This window comes from Dermatophagoides pteronyssinus, unplaced genomic scaffold, assembly GCF_027571235.1.
Source record: "Dermatophagoides pteronyssinus isolate colony J.1.1.1.1 unplaced genomic scaffold, Derpt_VIB-CSIC_2022.12 sq0002, whole genome shotgun sequence".
Classification (NCBI taxonomy): Eukaryota; Metazoa; Arthropoda; class Arachnida; order Sarcoptiformes; family Pyroglyphidae; genus Dermatophagoides; species Dermatophagoides pteronyssinus.
The window spans coordinates 19-25293 of NW_027461526.1; the positions used below are offsets into that span (position 1 = coordinate 19).

Genomic DNA, 25275 nt, shown 5'->3' on the forward strand with positions numbered 1-25275 from the left:
GGTGTTTGACATGATTTCATTCTTTTAAATCCAATTTTATTGATCATGTTTTGCTGTTTTGTTTGTTTTTCTCTGATTATCATTATTTGAATCAAAATAATGAAATTGTCAACCAAGAATAATAATGTCAAATGAACGTTTGTTTTTCTTTTGCTTGCTTTGCTTTCTTCCAGTGAATTAATGACCAAAAAAATGAATGAATGAATGACAAGGATAAGACAAGATAGATTGACAATAACAACATTAACAACAACCAAAAAACAGATTTCTTTATATAAATGATTTATGATTAAGCAAATTCTAAGAAACAAAACAAAGAAAACAAAAATCAAATCATAATGTCTGATTATCATCATCAAATGCAATGACATAGGATTTTCTTTTTCCAAGATTTTTTCTTCTTCTTCTTTTCTTTTTCCTTTCGTTTTTATTATGTTCAGGTGGAAAAAGGAAGAGAAGAAGAAGAATCCAACAGAAAATGATAAAAAGAATTTTTTTACTCTTTACTTTTGGATTCTCATTTCTCTCTCTCTCTCTCTCTCTCTCTCTCTCTCTCTCTCCTCTACATCTACCACTGTTTTATTCCAATCTATTTTTTCACCTACACAATAAATTTTTTTGAGAAAATATGGGCAAAAAACATCAATTTGTTGTTGTTGTTGTTATTGATTGATAGCAAATGTTATGAATAAATCATCATTAACCATTGTTGTTGTTGTTGTTGTTATTGTTGTTGTTATTTTTGAATTCTATACATCTATTGATCTTTGTTGTAACACGCAAAATGCATCTATTGATCCATTCTATTTATATGCGAAAACAAAACAGAAAAAATTTATGGTTATATTTTTATTATCATTAGCATCATTTGATGTTGTTGAATTTATCATTCAGACAATGAAACAAGACGAAGCGAACGACATTAATTTACTATACATTATTATTATTATACGACAATTGTCAACCGAAACAAACCGAAAAAAAAGAAAAGAAAAGAATCATTGAATCAATGAGAGAGAAACAACAGGAAAAACACACAATTTGATCTCTCTCTCTCTCTCTCTCTCTCTCTCTCTCTCTTTTTGTTTTTCGATAATCAAACAAAACATATTGACATTTGAATTCAATTAATAAACTCTGTATCTTTGTTTCTATTTTATTTATTTATTCCTGGATGTTTTTAGTATTGCCTTGGTTTTCCCAATTCAATGATGTTCATCATCAACAACAACAACCGGATAGAAAAAAAAACAACAACGTGATATTTTGGTAAAAAAAGAAAATAAAATACACTCTAACAGCAACGAAAACGAAAAAAAATGATGACAAAATATTGATGTTTACTTTATGGATCAGAAATATCTTAGTGAACGAAAAATAACTTACCAACCAACCAACCAATCAACTAACTAAAAATCTACCTTATTTGAAAAAAATATGGATAGAAATGATTCGCCATTTGTGGCTCATAATGTTTATGGCTTAATAACAGTGAAGTTCATTCAATGTTTTCGTAAAACTTTTCATCATCATCATTTTTTTCCAGCTAAAAGTATTTGTATTTATTTTCGTGTTTGTGTGTGTATGGGATGTTTACCTCAGCTACAGTGTTTGTTTATCATTTTGTATTCTGTTCCGGTTTTTTTTGTTTTGTTTGTTGATTGAATTTTTTTTCATTCTTTTGATTTTTAATGAAAAATAAATAAATAGAAAACTTAATCAAATTAAAAACTTGCTTCAATGATGTAATGAAAAAAAAATGTTTTCATTAAACAACATACGAAGAAGCAGCAGCATAAGCAGCAGCAGCGATCAATCGCAACCAATGACCCCATCATCTCCACCACTATCACCACCATTACCATTATCATCATCAGCTATTCCACCATTACAACAACAACAACAATCAACAAATCCATTACTTGGTTCACCATTACCACCAAGATATCGTTTTCGTGAATTATTAATGGGTGCAACAACCGATATTTATAATACATATATTGATGATGGTGAAAGGTATGTTTTTTTCATTTTTTGAATCTTTAAACATTGTTCCAATTTCCAAAAGAAGAAGAAAAAAATTTTGCTGATAATAATTATTATGGAAATTTTTCTCATTTTCTTTTGAAAAAAATCATAATTACCCACAAACAAATGTGTAAATCATTTATTCATAGTGATGATGATGATGATGATAATTACAATAATCACACAATGGATAAGATTTGTTTTGTTGTTGTTGAATTTTTCTCTTGTTGTTGTTGTTGTTTCCATGTAAACAACAACAACAACAACAAACATTTATATAATTGAAAATTCAAACATTTTTGACCTAAATAAATAATCATGATTTGGTTTTTGGAAATCAAAAAAACACAGGAAAAATGGCAGTCATTTTACTTGATTGCAATGATTTTTTTTTGATTCCCATTCGGTTTTTTTTCTGGTTGGAGAAACATTTTGGGAAATTATTTTTCCCAGGAATAATTTTGAAAAATTATCATCATCATTAATGATGATTGCGAAAAAAAATAAAGTTTTCAAGTATTTTCATTCATCCATCCATCTTGACAATTCAATTCAATTTCTATCTTCAAATAATCATTATTATCAAATGCCAAAGGCAAATTTACAAAATATGGATAGATTTTTTTTGCTGTTATTCCGTTTCAGTAAATTTTTTTTAAAAAGGAGAAAAAATAGATGGAAAAATTTTGCTTATGTAAGCATAAATCGGTTGTTGTTGTTGTTGTTGAGAAAAATTATTATTTTCTTTTGGAAAAAATAACGAAAAAATCTTTTCGGAAGATAATATTTCAAAATGTTGTTTATTTTTCCCGAGCAATTTTCTAGGAAAATTTGTCTACAAATAACTATACAGAAAACTGATAATCATATCAATTTTCAATCTTGAATATTCAAAATTTTAGCTGAAACAAGATTTTTTATTTTGTTTGGTTGGGAATATTAATTAATTAATCGATTATCAATAAACAAACATTAACCTTTTGTATTTTTCAATGTAAATGCTTTTGTATCCAAAAAAAAAAATATAATGATGATGTGATTTTACAAAAAAGAAGATTTTTCCCGAATATAATCCTATTATTATCATTTTGTCCAGCTTTCTCTACTACTGAAGCATTTTTTGCTCTAAATGTTGACTGTACTTGAAAATTTTCGGGTAAAAAATGAACGGAAACAATAATAATTTCGGAAATTTAAAGTATCGAATATACGGTCACAGTTTTTTCCCTTGATGCTGATGTTGTTAAAATTCAAAATATAGTAAACTTTAGTAACTTTAGAAGATATCTTTCTTTATTTTCTTTTGCAATTGAGAAAAAAAAACCATCCATTCACCAAATAGACAAGCAATAACTGTGAAAAATAAGTTTTGGAAGAGAGAGAGAGAGAAAAAAACATTCAAGTTTTGAATTTGCATTTGAATAAATCAACCAACCAAAAACGTTTCAATATTGTTGAATTTTGGGTTGTCGTTTTTCAGCAAAAAAAAAGCAAAGCAAAGAAAAGATTCAAAAGAAAATGACAAATGATTAAATACATACAGCCGGTGTTTGTTGTTGTTGTTGTTATGGATGTTTTTTTTGCCAGGCCACAAAACCAACAATGAATAAGACGCATTTTGCGTTTTCGGGTTAAATTGAGCAGAAATTATCATCGATGCTTGTGAATGAATTTTTCTTGATTGTCACGTTGTTGTTGTCAAACAATGTTCAATTCTTGATTCAAATTCCGGAATGAATTCTATTGAAATTCAAAATAGTAAAAATTTTAAACTCAAATGAATCAAAATCCAATACTGATGATGTCTTGATTATTATTTTCCCGATGATGATGATGATGATTACAAAATGTAATTCTTTTCGTTTTGAATGAGACTTCTTTAGAATTTTTTTGTTTGTTTGTAATTCTTGATTTTAAACAGGCAAACAAAGAATATTTTTCTTTAAAAGCCAAAAAATCAAGTTTTTATAAACTTGTAAAAAAAGAGATTGTAAAAAACGAATGTGATTTTTTTAAATTTTTTTTTGGTTGTTGTTGTTGTTGATGTCATCTTTATTTGACAGGCTACCATAACAACAACAACAACAACAACAACAAGAGCATCATTCATTCAAGCTTTGATTTCACAATCACATGGTTAGAAAGAGTTTCCGTTTCGATATTGAATTTCCAAAAACTTTTTTCTTTTTTTTTCATTTTAAAAGTTGTTTGGCTTGACAACAGCGGAGAAGAAGTGAATCGATTTGAAATTTAAAGAAAAAAGAAAAAGTTTTCATTGGAAAATTGTCAAATTTTTTTCATTTTGAAATGGAAAACCATCTGATTGAGTGAGATAATCTTCATTATTTTCAGAAATGAACAAAAAAAAAGTTTTTGTGGTCAATCAAGATTTTCCAGAAAATTTTTCCCATTTGAACATTTGGCTTCACTGCATTGCATTTTTTAGAAAACTGAAAAAAATTTCAACCAAAATCAATTCTTGTGTCTGTATAATCATCATCAAAATTCAATTGACCATATTGATGTAATGAAGATTTATAGCAGATCTTCTTTTTTGTTTTCCTTACAAACAATTAAATTTGATCAAAGATAGAATTTCAAAAAGAAATAAAAATTTCTTTTTGCTTATCTTTCCGTTTGTTGTTTTCATCATGTCCAGCGTTTGAAAATATCATTTTTTTCCAAATGATGACCATTGTTGTTGATGATGCTGAAGATTATTATTATTATTTTTTTTTTAATGACAAAAAAGCCATTAATGATGACCATTCAATTATTCATTTGGTTGTTTGAGTAGGCCAAATTTTAATTTTTGTTTTGTTATGTTTTTTATGGGAAAACAAAACTAAAAATTAATCAGCGAAAAAAATGCAGAATGTTCGTGATGTCCAAAACAAACATTTCTTGTTGATGCTTTTGACTTTGGTCGGGAAAAAATTTTTCCGGTAAACAAAACATGAAAATTTCAATAATTAGGCTATAAATTTTCAAGAGTAGAAAATGTCATCTGAACAAACAAAAACAAGCAAAAAGCAAAAATGTAAAATGAATAATAATCATCATGAACATCTTTGTTTCTCGGGATTCTCGAATGGTCATTGCATTTGTGAATGTTGTTGTTGTTTTGCTCATTTTGCACTCTTCACTTTTTTTCGGCTGGTTTCCTTTTAGTTTAATTCAAAATTTTTCTTCTTTTTTTTTGATGGCGAAAAACAAATATACAAAAAGTTTTTTGTTATTTTCATTCAACAAAATAATGAATTCTATCGAAATGATGTTCTGTTCGGTTCTGTTCTGTTTGTTTTGTTTTGTATTACGCTTTTTGATCTTATATTTTTCTTGTTGTTTTAGTTTTGGTTTTCGGCAAAATTCTCTCTCTGTGTGTTTCTCTTGACATTTGAACCAAATATGTAAACAAAAACGAAGGAATTTGGAGCATTATTTTCTTGAAATAAAAATGGAAAAAAAATGATTGATCGAGTGGTTTGTATCACATAAATAGGAAAGATAAAAAATTGAACAAAATTTATATATTTTACAAAAAAAACTTTGTAGTTTTTTGCTGTTTGATTTCACATTATCATTTTGTAATTCAAAGTTTTTTTCCTAAATTACATTCAATCAATTAGCTTATAAGCCAGATTCGAAAGATAATTTTTTCAATTAAAAGAAAAACATTTCCGACGTCTTTCAGGAGGAAAAGTTGCTGGAAAATTTCCTCATTCGATTAACAAGAAAAAAACGTTTGAAATCTTTAAGTTTCCTCAACATTCAAAGATTTTTGTCGATAAAAGCTACTATGATAATGATGATGATGAACTCAATCGTGAAATATAATAATTTTCCATTTTTGGAAACAAGAGTAGTTTTGGGGAGATGAAGATGATGATTTGTTTCCCCTTGTTAGCGACTATATACACACAAACAAGCAAGCAAGCAAGCAATTAATTTGCTTTTTTCCTTAGCTTTTGACTAATTCGTTTTTTTTCTTATTCATTTGGAATTTAGTTTTTTTTCTAATGTAGATGACTATATTGACATAAATGATTACCCGAGAGAGAGAGAGAGAGAGAGAGAGAGAGAGAGAGAGAGAGAGAGAGAGAGAGAGAGAGAGAGAGAGAGAGAGAGAGAGAGAGAGAGAGAGAGAGAGAGAGAGAGAGAGAGAGAGAGAGAGAGAGAGATTGAAAGCAAAATAATTATCATAAAAGATTCTGTTTTGTTATCTTTGAATCTTCCTAGAATTTCTATTTGATTTTAGAAAATTGAATGGAAAAAGATTTCAAAAGTTTTTCAAAAACTAAATCTTTTTTCTTTTTAATTCAAAATAATTTGATTTTTGTTAACAAAAAAGTTTTTAAAGTTTTAAAATAAACTGTGTTTTTTTCAATTTACTGATCGTTTTTTTTTGGTCAAAAGTTGTCTCTATTTTATTTTTTGCTATTCAAAAACAACTATTTCCACCTAGCTTAACATCAACAAATTGGCGATTCAGCCATTTTGTTGTTGTTGGTTTGCATTATGCATATTCATGAATCCATGTTTTTTTTCTGTTTCGATTCGAAAAATAACAAACAAACGTTTTCCAAACGAATAATCATCACTGCTCATAAATCTATTGTGTAAACAACAAGCATCAAAATGTAAAAATAGCCTCAAGTTTTTTTTTTGAAAATAAAGTCGAATAATTGTTGTTGTTGTTGTTTTATTGTCCAGTTTTACATTTTGGAAATTTAATTTACTAAACATTTCCCTCGAACAACTTTTGATTTGTTGTTGTTGTTGTTGTTACTCGATTCTTGTTTTTTTTTGCCGGCATTTAACCGGTTTGGCCAGAATGTCGAAATAGTCAAAATTAGTGAAATAAAGTGATGTTACCAAAAAGTTATATGATGCTGCCCATATCAAACATTAAATTGTGCAACCAAAAAAAAACAAACAAACATATCATTCATTCATTCATTCGTTCAATATGATAATGATGACAAAAGTGAAATGAAAAATGCAAATGACAAGAATATTCTTCTGTCGATAACAACAAAAAAATCATCATCATAAAATATCTATTGCAGCTTTGTTTGTTCGTTTGGTATAATAAAAAACAAATTTTATGATATTCAAAATGCAGAAAAAAACCCCGATATCATTATATTCATAAAGTTTTTTTTTCATTTTTTTTTATTCTGGCTTGAAAAGATGTGAAAATTCACGGTGTAAACAACAACCAAAAATGTCATCCATTATGCAAACATTTTGTGGCCCAATTTATAGAGTTTGATGATTGATTATTGACTTTATCATCATCATCATGGTTTGGCATGAGCACATTTTTTTTCATTAAATTCAGACTATTTTCGTGTGTGTGTGTGTGTCACAAATATCATTTAAACGATCATTTTATCGATTAAATTAAACAGAAAAAAAAAATCCACAAACCAAAATTGGATCAAGTGTTTTTTTTGTATTGATTGACTGATGGATTGGCAAAGAAATTTCCAAAGAAACTTTTTTTTCTCCAAAAAAACAGCAAATTTTCTATTCAAAATTTGATTTTTGAACAGAAAAATTATTTTCTACAACGTTAATGTACTTTCCTTTTGTTTATGATTACATCATTATCATCATAATCTTAATCATTTCATTTAATTTTATTGTTTGTTTGTTTGTTTGACAAAATGATTGATGATTGAACGATGATGATGAACAAAACAGTGTAAAATGATCGTGGTGGTGGTTAATTTCTAAAAATAAAACAATTCTTACATCATCATCTAATCATCATCTAACCAACTAACTAACTAACAAGTATAATCGGATTCTATTACAAGAGAAAAACAAAAAGAAGATGAAAATGAATGATTCTTTAAATCTGTTCGTTATTTTTCCCTTTGTTGATGCTTCTGTTGTGTTGTAGTTTAGTTAGTAATACCCCTTTCGTTTAATTTTATATTTGACAATTAATAAAATCCCTTTGATAATAATGATTATGGTGATGTTTATAATGATCCTGTTGATGATCATGATGTAATCTTACATTAGAATAACCAAACAAACCAAAAAACCCAAAAAACCAATCCATTAGCATTACATCACATCACATCACATCATCATGATAATCATGATGTCAATGTAATTTCATTATTACAATTCGCTTAATTTCACACAATTTCTTCTTTTTTTTACAACTTATTACAACATTCGACTAACTAACTTAACTTGACTAACTAAATATTATACACTTGGATAGATGGACAAATTTATAATTTACTTTACTTTTTTTTTCTTGGCTAGTTCTAGCTAGATAATTTATCGTTCCAGTTAGAGATATTATTATTGTTGATTATAATTGAAAATATTTCTCCTTTTTCTACACCATATAATATGATTGTCGTTTTTTCTCACTCATTTTTAGATTCTTTGCGTTTAAATAAATTGATTTTTGATGAACATCAAAAATGATGATGATGATATGGTAGACGAAATAAGCAGTAACTAAGCAAAAAATGATGGAATTTTTTTTTGCTGTCCAATGATGCATCATATCATTACATTATCATCAATGATGATAGTAATCATTTCATTTCTTTTTTTTATTATTATCGTCCATTTGTGAATGTGTTTTTTTTTATCATTCGTTGTTATTATTGCCTGACTGTTTCTCTGTGTGTGTGTTATTCACATTAAAAAGAATAAATTAATGCAGAACAAAAAAAAACCACCAAACAATTGTGATAATGATGGTGGTTTAAAACATGGGATTCTATTCTATTCATTTGATTCTGGTTAATGATAATAATTTTCACATTTGAATTTTGGTTGGCTGGTTGGTTGGTTGGCCAATTCTTTTTTTCACTCCCTCTCTTCACATTTAATGATTTTTCCACCAAACAAACAGAAAAAAATGTTCATTTATTCAGCATCTCTCTCTCTATTCAATTTCTGTCATATTTTCACCATATTGCCCTCACTGTTGTTGTCGTTGTTGAAATGAAAAAATGTTTTTCCCATTCAACATCTTCTTCACTTCATTTTAAGTTTTTTATTTAAATTTCTTTTTTCAGTTGCTTCTTTTGTTGTTGTTTTTTCAATTTAAAATTTAATTTTTCATGATTTTCTTCTTGTTGTCGTTGTACTACCCCATCGGCAATATGTTGATGTTTTGGACACTGGGTAAAAAAAAAGTTTACAGAAAAATTCATTTTTTTTTTGTCAGTAAGGGAGAAAAAAAACGGGAGTAAATTTTCTCTTGGTTTTTCGTTGTTTGGATCATTGTTCGATTTTACCTTATGACGCCTCCTATCAGCTAATTTTCTAAAACATCATCCCTTTTTGAGATTCAGAAAGCGAAAAATTGAAAAGAAAATATATATTTTGTACACGATTAAATGTCATTATCATTCATTCATTTCATTCATTTCATTTGTTGGTCGGTCGATCCGTCACTCGGGTAGATTACCATTATATAACAAAATACAATGAATTTTTTTTTTTTTTGAATTCAAATTATTATTTCATTTTGGATATACAGACCGAAACATTTTTGTTTGTTTGTTTTTTTTTTTGGTTCCCAAGTGATTTTTCGTTCCTATTCATTTCCATTTCGGTCGGGCAAAAGAATTTTTCCCATCAGCATCTCTACCACCAACAACATTGCTATATTCAACCCATTATTATCTTTGCTTATTGAAAATTTTCATTTTCCAATACTTTACCCGGTGAATATCTGATGAAGCAGATTCACATTTTGAAAGCCAATTTTTTTGTTTGCTGCTTTTCGGTTTGAAATTTTAAAAATAAAATTTTTTTTGTTTTGTCTGTGGTTCCAATGCAAAATAATTTCCTTATAAGTTATTTTTAGTTATTAAAATCTTATTTATAATTTGAAATTAGATTGATTGAATACAAACAAACAACCGACAAACAAGTAAATATTATTATTATTGGAAATTTTCTTCTTCTTTTCCCTAAGTTTATTTGCGTAGGTTTCAGTTTTATTTATCAACTGAAACAAAAAACAGAAAACATGGAAAACATAGAAATTCGGTTGATTTTGATTTTGGTTGAAATAGAATCCAAATAAATGCTTAAAAAAACAACAACAACAAAATGATAATAATGAATTTTTGAAGAAAAAAAGGAAAAAAAGCAGAATTTTTTAAAAAAAACTTTACAACATAATTTCTTTCCCGGGAAATTTCCCACAATCAATTAATTTGATAATGGATATTTTACCGAAAAAAAAAAACAAAAAGAAAATATTCACATTTTTTCCCGAATGGGTTTTTCATAAACTTTTTTCCATTTTCTTCTTCTTTTCATTGATAAACAAAACAAATAAGAAGAAAATGAACAACAAAAAATATAATCTTTAAACCAAAGAAAAGAAAAGAATGGACATTCTATATTTACATTCATAGATTTTTGTTCTGCTTTTTGTTTTTGTTTTCCTAATCTCTTTTCATATTTTTATCTTTTTTTTGTGTAAAAAAACATACGAAGAAGAAAAATAATGAATCTATGGAAAATGAAAAATTCTTTATTTCATTCGACCATATCGTTTTGTTTGTTTGTTTGTTTTGGTTCATTGCTATCAACTGCATTTATTCTTTAGTGTTGTTGTTGTTCTTCACCAGAATATTCTTTGTGTTGTTGATGATGATGATTTTATTTTTCCGAAGAAAAATGGTTAGTTTCTCTCTCTCTCTCTCTCTCTCCCGACTCTATGTAGAAAGGAAACAGCAACAACAACAATGATTTTTTGTCACTTTTTTTTCCAGTTTGGGATGTCTCCAATATGTTGTTCCATGCTAAAAACTTTTTTTTTGCTGTTGTTGTTTGCGTTGTTCAGATGTATAAATCTTTTTTTTTCATTTTCATTTTCATTTTCTGGTCACAGATAAAAAATACAAGATTGTGAAAGAAAAAAAAATTATGTCCACCAATGCGATACTATACGAGTAAATAAATGTTTGTTTGTGTTTGTGTTTGCTTGCGAGAGAGAGAGAGAGAGAGAGAGAGAGAGAGAGAGAGAGAGAGAGAGAGAGAGAGAAAGATGAAAAAAGATTGTTCACCATCTGAAATATTCATATATGTATAAGAAAATGAATTGCTTTCTTTTTTTCTTTTTTTTCGCCTATTTCCACGCAAACACATAGACAAGACACTTTTCGGATAATGTAATCATCTTTTTTTTCTTCTTCTAACTCTCCTCTACATAGTAAGATAATTTTTTCTTGGTTAAAAAAAAGATAGTTGAATAAAATGAATAAGAAGATATTTATGTCATCAAAAAGTAATGAAAATGATTTTTCTTTTCGTTGTTCGGGATAATATTCTCATTTTACAAATGGAATATTCTCATTTTTTTATATATGTGTGAATAGAATAATGAACATACATATACATTGATCAAATTGATGTTTTTCAAGAATCGAGAGAATTGAGATTTTTCTTCATTATTCTTTAAAATCTTAGCATATTAGTAGGGTTAAAATAGACAAAATTGAAAAAAAAACAAAATTCAAACACCAACAGATTTTCAACAAAGATCATTTGATTTATCGCAAGGTATATATTTGATTTGCAATAAATAAATAAATAACTGAAAATATTTTCAAATAAACATTGCAGCTGGCAATCATCTTTTCGATTTCTTTCTTTCTTTTTTCAACATTTCAAAGTTCTATTCAAAGATATGATATGGAATTTCACTATAGCTTGAAGACAAAGCAAAAAAAAAAAAAAAATTCAATTATCACGCAATTTTCTGTTTTCACCTTTTCTCAAACAATAATAATAATAATAATGTTTCGAAAATGAAAATGAAATTCTTCGATTTTCTTTCTCGATATATATGTTATTATTGAATTTCTTTTCACCTTTTGTTTTTTTTCCGGTAATGTTTTTCCCAAATTCATTTTTACTATCAATTTCCTATTTTTTTTCATATCAGTCAAGAAAATGTTTTGTTTGAAAACAAAACATTAATAAACACCTTGTGTGTGTGTGTGTGTGTGTGGAAATAGATTGGTTTATTACCACTATTTTTTGGATTCTCTTTTTTTTATATTGAATTTCCGTTGAATATTCTGCTTGAAATTTGTTGATCGAACACTAGATGGCAATCTATTTCAGGTGTTTTTTTTTGTTGAAAAAAATGCATTTTCAATTGTTTCAAATTTTTTTTTCTTTTTGCATTCGATAGGTTTCACTTGTTTGAATGAATTTTTTTTGAACAATTTTTATTTTGTCAAAAAGAATACGCCATAGGTAAGCAAACAAACAAACAAACCAGCAAACAAAACAGAACGAAAAAAACAAAACAATACAACGACAGAAACCTTATGACAAATATACATCAATTTAAATTTGAATTTTAAAAAATTTTTTTTGCATCATTTTTTTTCCTGAAATGAATGAATTTTCTGTTGTTGTTTTTCCCATGACAAACAACCAAACAAAACAAAACAAAACAAAACAACCAAAGAAGACAATGAAATTCATTCATTCATTCATTTGCCAAACTAACATTCAAATCACATCGTCATATTCCATATGAATATTTTTTGTTTTTGTTTTTTTGTTTTTTATTATAAATAATTCATTTCTGTCACTATCTGTATGTAGGATTGTTACATTTTTTGTTGCTGTTGTTGACTTGTTTATTTGTCAACGAGAAAAACAAGCAAACAAATTTCGAAATGAAAAATCACTATATCATTATTATCTGATTCTGATTTGGAATTTATATTTCCCGTAACCTTTAATGATGATGATCATAGGGAAAATTCAATGAAAAAAAAATGAATTGCCAATTTTATTTTCGGGTATTTTCCTTTTTTCAATCAACGAAAATAATTAATAAAAAAAAGAAGAAGACTTTTCCTCCCCCCACACCATAAAAACACACTTTCATTATCTGAGAAATTTCTTTTCTTTCTTTTTTAATCACCAAAAAAGCTAAGAAAACTTTGAAATTATTTTTTTATTTTTTTGCCCAATTTATTATTATTCGATAATTCTGTTGTCCGAGGAAAGAACCGAGTAAAAAAGAAAAAGATTTCATTGAGATTTATTATCACTCGAACATACATTATATTATGTTTTTTGCCCTTCAAACAAAGTAATAAGTTATCATTCAAAGTGTATTTGGGGGATGAAAAACACAAAAATATTAATCATTCTATAAAACTGAATCTAGAATATTCTAGCTTCTTTGATTCATTGAAAAATTAGCAAAGAATTTTATTTTTTTTGCTAATATCCAACCATTGTAATAACAATAACTATATACTTATATGACTATTAATCCACAATTCAATATGATGATGATGATGATGATATTCATCATTAAATTATTATTATCATTCTTTTTTTTCTAATTTAAATAATTACATTTTAAATAAGCTTATTGTCAATGTTGATGATCATGATGATGATCATAGTAGAAGAAAAGAAAAATTCTTCTTTTTTTAACAAAACTTTTTTTTCTCAAATTTCTGAAGAATTGAACAAATGAAAAAAAATGTTACCGTTTTCATCTCTCTTTTTTTTGAAAAAAATATTTTCCCTTTATGAAAAAAAAATTTCAATTTTTGATGATGATGATGATGATGATCATTATACTAAGCGTAAACGGAGAGAGAGAGAGAGAGAGAGAGAGAGAGAGAGAGAGAGAGAGAGAGAGAGAAAAAAAAAACATATTATCTATATAATAAACACGAGAAGCGAAGCTTCTCGAGAGTGTCGTGCACAAAAAAATGAAGGGCAAGAGAAATGTGTTAGGAAATTTTTAATACACAAATGTGATAGAAAGGGTCTGCAGAAAAAGTCAATGTGCGCAGCAGCTTGCGCAACATGAATTGCCTCGGGATAGAAACAATTGTTAACGCTTAGGCCCCGGTCTCATTGTTATGGGACCGCGGCCTTAGAGAAAATTGTGGCTTGCAAAAAATCTCAATAGGAAAAAATAGCCAAAAAAATGGAAATATTCAAATATAATTTTAATTTGGTTTAAGCAGGTTAGGTTAGGTTTGTGCAATTAGGTTTTCCGGGAGGAACTAACTAAAGCGCCAATATTTTTGGCTGTTTTTGGCGATTTTCTCCACTATTTTTCTTGGACCGATTTTCGGTGAGACCCGAAACAAATGGATAGAAAACCAATAAATAATTGGATCGAATCCTAAAAGAACAAAACTTCAGCCAAAGATTTGGGCGATGGGCGGCGTAGCCGCTCATCTGCCAGAATCTACGGGCTGAAGCAAGTGTGCGTGCTGCTGGCCGAAGGCCGGCAACACACACTTGTCTATATAATAAACACGAGAAGCGAAGCTTCTCGAGAGTGTCGTGCACAAAAAAGTATGGTGACCAGAGAAATGTGTTAGGAAATTTTTAATACACAAATGTGATAGAAAGGGTCTGCAGAAATAGTCAGTGTGCGCAACAGTCTGCGCAACACGAAATGTTTCAGGATAGAAACAATTGTTAACGCTTAGGCCCCGGTCTCATTGCAATGGGACCGCGGCCTTAGAGAAAATTGTGGTTTGCAAAAAATCTCAATAGGAAAAATAGCCAAAAAGTGGAAATATTCAAATATAATTTAAATTTGGTTTAAGCAGGTTAGGTTAGGTTTGTGCAATTAGGTTTTCCAGGAGGAACTAACTAAAGCGCCAATATTTGTGGCTATTTTTGGCGATTTTCTCCACTAGCGGTATTTTTTTGACCAATTTTCGGTTAGACCCGAAACAAATAAATAGTTGGATCGATCGCAAAAGAACAAAACTTCAGCCAAAGATTTGGGAGATGGGCGGCGTAGCCGCTCATCTGCCAGAATCTACGGGCTGAAGCAAGTGTGCGTGCTGCTGGCCAAAGGCCAGCAACACACACTTGTCTAATGATAAAATTCTTTCACTATCTCTCTCTCTCTCTCTGTATGTGTTCTTTGGATTTTTCAACAAAAAAAACCCATCAGAGTTTGCGTGGTTGGTAAAGGTAAAACATTTGAAAAGAGAGAGAGGAGAGAAAAATCAATGGAAATTTGATCCAATCCATACATATGTGTGTGTGATGTAATGCTGGAACAGAATATTCTTGTTGTTGTAATCATCATATAGACACACACACACACAATAACATTATTATGTTCACAGAATACACACACACACACACACACACACACACACACACTATGATCCAAACAAACTTGTTTGAAAATATAGTATATTATTTTCTCATTTGATCACATCATTGCGCTGTTGTTCAAAAGCTATTTTTCTTTTCGTTCAAATCATTCATTCATTCTTTCAACAACAATGATGATGATGATGATGATGATTAAAATCATCATGGTGATGATTTTTTTCCATATTTTCTTCTACTGTTTTTGTTTTTGATTGGTGACAAATGTGAAAAAAATGTTTTTTTTCTTTCTTTCTTTCTTTCTTTCTTTTGTTTTTGCTTGATTTATTCATTATGAATGAATGAATGAAAAAAAGATGTCTAAAATCTGATTACAGAATGTAAAATTCATAGGTATATTTTTCTATTATCATCACTGAATCATCATTTGATCTTTTCGAACGAATTTTTCTCTCAACCCATCATTAAAATAATGAATTTGGAAAATGTTTGTTGCCTAAAGAAGAACGAGAAAATAACAAAACATCTTAAAAAGTAGTCAAAATTCTGATCATCCTGATTGTGTAAAATGAATGAATGAAAAAATTCAATCATCTGTGAATATATAAATATTCTATTGTTGTTTGTTTGATTCTGATTACATTAATTCTTTGTGATTTGAAATTTGTTCCGTCTACAACAAAAAAAAACGAAAATTCTTTAAGAATTTTCCGTTGTTGTTTCGCTTTTGTTCCCTTCAAAAAAAAACGATTCTATTGTTGTTGTTGTTGTTTGTTCTGATTTATTTTTTTTATATATCGTTATTTGCAATCGATTCAAAGACAAACGACCATAGTAACGCCAAAGAAGAAGAAAAAGAAATCTAAAATTAATCAGATTTTTCTCATTAAATTCAAATTCTGATTCTACTGATTCTGATTCTACTGATTCTAAATCACCAATTTCGTTTGTTATTCACATTGATATTCAATCATTTCAAAGACAAAATAGAAAAAATCAACTCGTTAATCGCTTTTTGCTTTCCATTGACAATTCGCCAATTTTTATCCGAGAAATCTCGGAATTAAAAATGTGATACTTTTGGAGCGTGTGCGCAAAATGTTTCTTTTCATGTTTTGGTTTAAATAAACAAACAAGGAAGATTTTAACAAAAATAAAAAAATTTTAAATTTTAATTAATTAATTAATGAAACAAAAAAAAAGAAATTTGTTTACTTTTTCATCAACGATAACAACAACAAACGGGGTTAAAACCAATCAACCGCCAACAATCAATTGTTTTCAAGTGAAAATATATATATATCCTTGCTGCTTGCTTGCTTGTCTTTCAATTACAACTTGAGGCAAATATTTACTTGAATTTTAATTTAATTTTCAAAAAAAAAAACAAAACAACGAAAAAAATCTATTATCGTTTTCTACGTAAAAACAATCAAAAAATCATTTACTTGATTGATTTTTCCAATTAAATATCCGAAAGAAGGAAAAAAATAAATTCCAGCAAGAATTTTTTCAATGAAACTTTGAGTGATCACATCATCATTTGTTGCGGGTGTCATCGAAATTTTCATTCAACCTCTTTTTTCGTTTTTTTGTTTCATATTCTTTGTGTCATACACATCACAACCAAATACAACAAAAAAAATTTGGTTCAATGTCAAATTTATGGTTTTTTCGTTTACGAAGTGGTTCAAATCCTCCACCAAATCAAATGGATAGACGACGTTCGTCATCCGAACGTGTACCAATATCATCATCAACAAATAATAATAATTCTAATGATAATAATAATAAAGCTCAAAAACAAGTGATTGTAGATTTAGATCATAATTTTAGACCATTTAGTAAAACAATACCATCAGATAGAATAAGTGGTGGTGGTGATGGTAATCAAACAACAACAATGTCCCGTATACAATCAGCTAGATCATCAACAGCATCATATTGTGGTGTACAATATGGTACTACTGCTGCTGGTGGTGGTATTGGTACATTTCATATTTATGGTGATGTACCACCATTACATAGACGATCATTTTTATCAAGTAATCCACAAGCATCTGATTCATTGGATAATGTTGCACAGCTTATACCAAGGTATCATTATCATTATCATTTTTCGTTTTTTTGTTTTTTTTCATTTCCAAAACAAGGAAAAATTTCAAAAATTCCTGCAACAAACAAACAAACCACAATGTTAATACTTTTTGATTACTTTCTTGTTGTTTTTGGATTAGAATTTTCATCTTTTTTTCTTTTGAAGATCATAAATCTTTTTTTTGTTAAACACAGCATACGACAGACGTAATTTCCAATTTTATTTCGATTTGCGTGAAACAGTTATTTATGACTTTGGATAATCGAAAAGCTTGATGAATGTATTTTTCTTTCAAAGCAAATGTCAGTCGTCAAATTTGAAAATTTTTTTTGATTACAAAAAAAATGGTCAACAAACGAAAAAAAAGAAAACTTTTTTTTTGAATTGAAAATGAAATTTTTTTTTCAAATTCTGTCCGCTGTTTGTTTGTTTCCATTCTCGACTCGGATTTTTTCCCATAAATTTCATAGTTTTTTTGTTTGTTTATTTTTCCCAAAAGAGAATCAGAAAAAGAAATGTTTCTGTCATGATTGTCAAATTCGGACTTTAAACAAAACAAAAACAAAAAACAAACAAAAACAAAATGACAATGATCGATCCAGAATGATGAGAAAATGGAATCATTTGGCCCTCTAGGCATATGAGTAACATAGACGAAAAAAGGAAAAAATAAAAAAAGTTTCTCTTACGTTTGCCATTCACGGATATTTCCAATTATTTTCCAAAACAAAATAAAAATGAAAATGAAAATTATCATTATTAGTTTTTCTCTACCAATAGGATAATCAATTTAGGTAAAATTTAGTAATCGTAATCGAAATCTTTACAAGTATTATTAGCTTGTTCAAAAAAAAATAACATCCATAACATTTTTGCCATAGTAAATACAAAAGGAAAACAAAAACTAAACACATTTTCGTAACTTAATATTTATCTCGCTCTCTCTCTCACACACGCTAATATCATTAAATGATTGAGTCAGCAATTTGTCGTCGTCGTCATCATCGTCAACGTTTGTTGTTTATGTCAAATTTTTTTTCAATAAAAATAAATAGTATAAGAAGAAAGTAAAGTAAATAGGAAACAAAAAAAAAGTGTTCCAAAAAGAAATTCGTAAGGAATATTCTTTTTCTTACTTACTTACTTACTTACCCAACCAAAATGATTAAGATTGTTATTATTATTATTATTTTCCTGTGTAATAAGACGACGATATTGTCAAACACAACTACTACATGAAATGTTTGTTTTTAGGGTTTTTTTCGGGTTTTTTTTCGGGTTTCGTGTTTATCCCAGTGTGTGTATGTGGGATATATTTATTAATTGTTTCACTCGAAAAGCCGGGAAAAGGAAATGAAAAATTCTTTTGCTTCTTTTTTCATTCTTCATTAGAAGTTTTTTTCTTTTCATTTGAAATTCTATATATCCATTAGAGAATTAATGTTTTTCTTAGTTTAGCAAAAATATTCTTATATTCTGTGTGTGTGTAATAATATTATTATTATCATTTTGTTGTTGTTACAGAATCTATATTCTGATTGATTATATATATAATCTTATGGCCGGTCTTTGCTTTTAGATAAATTTGCTTTACCTTGTTTTTTTTAAACAACAAAAAGAAGAAGAAAATCATCAGTTATCAGTATTAATATTGGAAATATTTTTTCACCCACCCCCATTGACCAACCAACCAACCAACCAACCAACCAACCAGTCGACCATTATCATCATCCACTATGTAATTATTATTATTATTTCATGGACACATATGAAATTTATACATTCTGTTTCTTTTTTCATTTTCGGTTATTAATGTTTTTATTTTTCGGGTGTTTTTGTTTTTCTGTCCCCAAAACAAAACAAAACAACAGAAAATCATTATATAAAAAAAGGGCCAAATCTTTTTTTTTGTAAGCAAAAAGCAATGAGAGAATATTTCCCTCTCTCATGGCTTAGATTATTTATGCTTTTATGCATTCTTAAATCATTTATTTATTTATTTATGTATTTGATATTTGATATTTGATATATCAACATATATTTGCAATAATGGTTGAATAAATATATTAACTAACCAACCGACCAAAGTATAAATACAGTCGCTGCCTATTGATGCTGATGTTGTCCATAATCATAATCATAATCATAATGATGATAATACAATAAAAGGTTTGCTTTAGCACAACAAAATTATGTAACAAGAATTCTTAATGGTTTTTTTTCAATTACATACACAAACACCTTATGGTTTTTATTAGCAAAAATGAAAATCTGACCAGAATTTCTTTTCCATATTTTTCATTATTATTCTTGATTTTGAAATTGAAATTGATTTTTTTGAATTTGAATTTGAATTTAATTTGTTGTTGTTGTTGTTGTTGTGTCAAGATGTTACACAAATGCTGTACCATATGTGTTTTTCAATTGTTGTTGTTGTTGTCATTCAATTTATTCAAAAAAAAAAAAAAAAAAAAAAAATGATTAAGAAAATTTTTTTTTCTTTTGAATTCCAGTTTTCTTGTCCTGAAAAAAATGATGACGACAACATTTTATTATTATTATTATGTTCCATATGTTTCGTTTTGAATTTGTTTCATTTGTTAACCTGGAACAACGACAACGATGATGATGATGATGATTTGGACAGGAAACTTTTTTTTTCAAAATGAAAATGAAAATGAAAAAAAACATCTTTACCATCGTTTATTATCAATGTTTGTTTGACAAACTAAACTTAACATAAGCCAGACATATATTGGATGTAATAAAATGTACATTTTTTTTGAAGGAAATTCAAAACATTTTTTTTTATTCATTTCCATTTTTGTTAATAGTTTTTGTTGACCAACCGAATAGTTAAAATAGTCGAATAACTGTCATTTACATTATAATGAATTATTACCTGAATTCTTCAATCAAATTTTATCCTTGAAACAACAAAATGATTCCCGAGAAATATTCTTCTTCTTCATTACTTCCAGAAAATATTTCCAATTTTCTTTTTTTTTTACTGATTTTTTTTTTCGTTTCGTTTTGTTTCGCTTAGTTTAGTTTTGTTTTGTTTGTTTTTATTTCACTTCATTTCACTTTATCTTCATTCAAAATTGATTGCTGTTTGGGTTGGTTTTGAAGAAAGTTTGCTTGTTTTTTTTTCATTCATTCATTCTTTCACTTTTAAAATCTCAATTTTTTTCAATTTCTACAACTTTTTTGTTGTTGTTGTTGTTTTTTGTTGTTTATTTAGTTGACTTTAAGGATTACTCTTTTTTTTATATTCTTCTTCTTGTTCCATCACTACAGCTACCTGAATAAAGAATATTCTGTAGTAGACATGGAATATTGTCAGAATAATTCATTCAATTTTTTTTCAAAAATTCTTTGTGAATCTTTTTTTGAATTGCGATTGAATCGCCTTTTGAAGATGAGAATTTATTCTTATTTTTTTTCGTTGATTTTCCATCCAGGAAAAGAAAACATATTGATTTTACCAGATTTTACTTTTTTCGTTTCTTTTCTCATATGACAATAGCCTTTTTGTTCAACAACAACAACAACAACAATGGCTGATTGAATGAGAATGTATTGTGCAATTTTTATGTTTTAATTTCGAAACTATTTTAACATTTTATTGAATGATGATGATGATGATGTTAAAATAGCCAGGTCAATGAGAATTACAGGAATCTGATATCTATTAAAAAGAAAATCGATATTTTCTTTTTTAGTTTTTGAAAGAATTGCTTGTTTTCTTTTAATTTTATCAAAATTTGAAGTTGATTAAATAAACTTTTCTGATTCAAGTAGTGTGTGTGTGTGGATGACTTTTTCAATCGACAATTCTTTTCAAAAAAATTTTCATTCAACAACTTGAATTTGAAAGAAGAAGAAAAATTTTTCTAAGAAAAAGTTTGTCAAGAATATCTTTTATATTCACACCAAGAATATTTCTGAATTTGTCAAGAGAGCTATAGCAAGAAAAAACAAAAATATTTTTTTTAATGACAAACTCACACACACACAAAAAAATTGAATGAAATTTTGTTTTTGGACAAAGGAAAAGCCTTTATATCTAACACAAACACACACACAAAGCAAACATCAAACGCCAATCAAAATGTTTTTGTTGTTACACCAAAAAAAGATAGGAAAAGAAAAGCTTCTTAAATATAGGTTTTTTTATTTTCTTCGATTAACACTTGAAAAACAAACAAACAACAAACAGCAACTATAATAATAATCGATAGAGTTTGACCAAATAAAATGATGATGACAGCCAATACCACCAATCATTATCATTATAGCACAGAGAGAAAACTTGTGTTTCGCAAGAGACAAGGAAAGAAGATGACGATGACTAAAAAAAATCATCGATCCATAATCGATTGGGAAAGTGAATTTGATTTTGAGTTCGATGATGATTTTGCTTGATTTTAATTTGAATTATTTCAGGATTTTTTGCTGTTTCTTCCATTATCAATCAATATTTGATGGGAAAAAAACGAAATGGAAAAAGTCAATTTTCACCTGTTCAATGATGATTCTGTTTTTCTTTTTATACCTTTCATCAAACAAGCGTTTGATTTAATTGAATTTTTTGTTCGGGTACAGAAAAAGAAAAACTCAACAAAGATTCAACAACCAACCAATGTGTGTGTGTGTCAATTCAAAATCAATACATAAACATTTCACATGAAAAAGAAGCAAAATCGATTACAAATTCATTGATCACACTGTATTCATTCATTCATTCATTCATTTTTTGTTTAAAGAATTTTAAATCAGGTGTTTTCTTTTTTCGTGGAAAAAAAATGTTTTTTTCACTGAAATAACGAAAATGATTGATGATTTCCATAACCATGTTTGAATGTTTTTTCCTACAAAAAACATGGTTACTGACAGCGACAACAACAACAAAAATCCAGTTGGATTCTTGTCTTCGTCGCTGTCGATGTTGTTGAGAAATGAAACAAAATGAAACAAAATAACCATTTTATGACATGATCATCATCATCTTTTTTGTAGAAAATTTTTTTTCCATTTTTGTAAAACATGAAAATTCACATTGTTTTTCTTTCCTAAACAGAAGCAAAAGTTACACTTTCAGTTATGATTTTTTCAAGTATGTCAAAAAGAAAAAAACATGATGAAATTTCAATGATGTTTTTTGTTTTCAATAAAATCCAATAAATCATTTATTTTTGGTTTGGTTTTTGGTTGAACTGATTCCAGATTATTATTTTGCAACTAAGCATTTTTTTGTTTGTTCACAATTAAATGATAGGTTTTCTTCTTCTTCTTCTTCTGGATTTTTCCTCAACAAAAAGAAGAACAAATTTGACAAACAACCAGCTAACTTGACTAAGCAATCGATCAATTTTGTTCTTTTTTTGATGAAAAATTTCTTAATTTTTTCTTATTTTTCTATTTTATTACAATACAGGATTCGTGTGGAATTTTATGAAAATGAAAATACGTTTAAAGAAAAATTACATGTATTTTTTATCAAAAATCAACGTACAAGTAAGTCGAGAATTTTTTTTGTTTTGTCTTTTGACTTTTCATTCTTTGAAATTTTGTTTTTTGAAGAATATTTTCTTTTTCTTGAAATTCAAAATGTTTTCAAATTTCGTTTCAAAACAATGCCATTATTTACTATTAGTAAAATTCAAGTGAAAAATCTGTCAAAAAAGAAGAAAATTGCTTGACATTTTTGAAATCTTCTTTTTTTTTCTCTTTCTCTCTCTTTCTCTTTCTAGGTCTTCAAATACGTATCATTAAAACTGTATTGAAATTATTGACATGTTTATTCTACATTGTACGAGTGATATTTGATGCTGGACCATTGTTAGCAAAATGGTTAGTTTGTTTTTGCAAATATACTTTCGTTTGTGAACGCCAACATTGTATATGTCATTCATTTGGATGGGGGAAAAAACAAAACAAAACAAATCAACAAGAATCAAGAATTTATTGATTTTTTCCCTCACCCTTGTGTTGTTCTCTCAAATAATATTTCATTTCATTATCATTTTTGGAGAAATGGTGGTAGTAGTTTCTCTCTGTTATTATTGTTTCATTTTTATTAATCGTTAATATGAACAGAATATTAAATAATAAACAGAGAAAAAGACAGAATATTAACATCCATTAATAGCCATCATTATTATTATTATTAACTTATCAAATATAATTAGATTATTATTATGGTTATGGTTATTTACAGAAGTTAGTTTAATAAGTTCAAGTAGATTCTCTGTTGATTCTCTGCGTTTATTCATTCATTCATGATATTATTTTTACATCTGATAAAATGTTTATTTGTTTTTTTCTTCTTCTTGGTTCTTTTGGAATATGAATTTTAATCAAGTTAAAACAGAATTTGAGAAATATGTCACACATCATCAAACGAACGAAATATGTTTGTTTTTGTTTTTCGAAAAACAACAACACTCTGTTTTAAATTGAGTGCAAAAAAATATTCTGGATAATTTTTTTTTGTTTCTCTTTATTTCTTTGGAATCATATGATTAAATAATGTTTAGCCATGATTGTCCATTACCGGATCTAACTAATCAAACATCACCAAATTATAATTCAATGTATGATTGTCGTATGTATGATAATCGTTGGCTTCCAGTCAATGTTTCTGCTCAGATGGCACCATTAAATTGGTATGTTTCAAATGAAAAAAATAGGAAAATTGTTAATTTCCAATCGAAAAATTATTACTTTTTTTTTTTTTGCAGGCGTGCTATTATTTGGGTCGATAGATCATTTGTGATTTGGTTTTTACAGGTATGTCAACAAAGCCCCAAAAGTTTTAATTTTTTTACACGAATTTCTGCTGAATCATTAAATATTCTTTTCACCCCCCCTCCACATCAAGTCAATTATATCGATTCTGTGCTTTACAGAGGCCTTATTATTAGCTTATCTAAGCAACAAAGTAAGTATTTTTGTTTTCTGCTTTTTTTTACAATTTACAATTTTGTTTCATTAACCTTGTATACAAATCACACACAATTAGAAATTGTCATTTTCCTTTTTTTCACTTATGAAACAAAAAAAAACAAAAATTTTCTTTATTTGCCCATCAAATCAAGCAAAAAAAAATATTCACAAGAAATTCTTCTTTTTGGTTCAGATTTCCAATTTATTTTATTCACAAGTAATGCAGCCATACTGTGTGCGTGCGTGTTATATAAAATAATAAGATGTCAGAATGATGAATGTCAAAAATTGAATTTTCTTCTTCTTTTTTTTGCACTTGTATGCATATTACCATCATCATACAGGAAATTTTAACGAACCATCGTTTTTCAGACGAAAAATGAATGAAACGAAATTCACTAATGGTATTTTATTTTCTTTCTTTTTTTCTTTCATTCTTGTTATGTTTGAATCACAAAATTGAATTGGCACACACAACGACAAATACCGACAACAACAACGATAATAATAAAAGGGAAATTGTTTACAAACAATTTTTACATTTCAATTTATTGTCGAAATTATTACAAATATTCCTTATATTGTATCGGTAAGTTTTTCTTGATTTTTGATTTTCAATCGGATAAATTTATTTTCTCTCTTAAATAATGGAATTTGTAACAACAAACCCGAAACGCTAACGATAATAACGATTTTTTTTTCAGCCAGCCAGCCAATTTAGTCAATTTAGTCAATTTAATAATAAAGTCGACGAAAAACCAGGTGTATAAATTGATCATTTATGTTCTGATGATATTTTCTCATATGCAAAGATTTTCTTGCATAAAAATACTAATTTATTATTTGGTTTTTTCATTCTTTGAAGTAAAAAAATCAATTTTGAATTTCTACACACCGAAGGTGATGATTCATTCATTCATTGTGCAAAAAAAAGATTGTTAATTTTCATCTTCTAATATCATCATCATGATAAGAATATTAAAGAATTTTTTTTTGAAGAATTTAATAAACCAAACTATGGATAGATATTTTGGATAACAGTTGATAATATTGGTAGTGGTGGT

General features: G+C 27.6%; 1 protein-coding gene across 3 annotated transcripts in view; it reads left to right on the forward strand.

Moving 5' to 3' along the window:
* The first annotated feature begins 1175 nt into the window (after positions 1-1175).
* The window catches only part of SLO2 (slowpoke 2), a 42215-nt gene continuing 18115 nt past the window's right edge, over positions 1176-25275 (forward strand). The window contains exons 1-7 of one of the 3 annotated variants that reach the window (XM_075824933.1): positions 1176-2016; positions 22701-22780; positions 23017-23116; positions 23803-23931; positions 24007-24055; positions 24147-24206; positions 24726-24800. In XM_075824933.1, the coding sequence (XP_075681048.1) occupies positions 1760-2016; positions 22701-22780; positions 23017-23116; positions 23803-23931; positions 24007-24055; positions 24147-24206; positions 24726-24800 (750 nt within the window). In that variant the 5' untranslated portion in view covers positions 1176-1759. Of the gene's footprint in view, positions 2017-16568; positions 17260-18980; positions 18999-22700; positions 22781-23016; positions 23117-23802; positions 23932-24006; positions 24056-24146; positions 24207-24725; positions 24801-25275 lie in introns of those variants that run through there. The other 2 variants (XM_075824932.1, XM_075824934.1) reach the window with 2 other exon arrangements.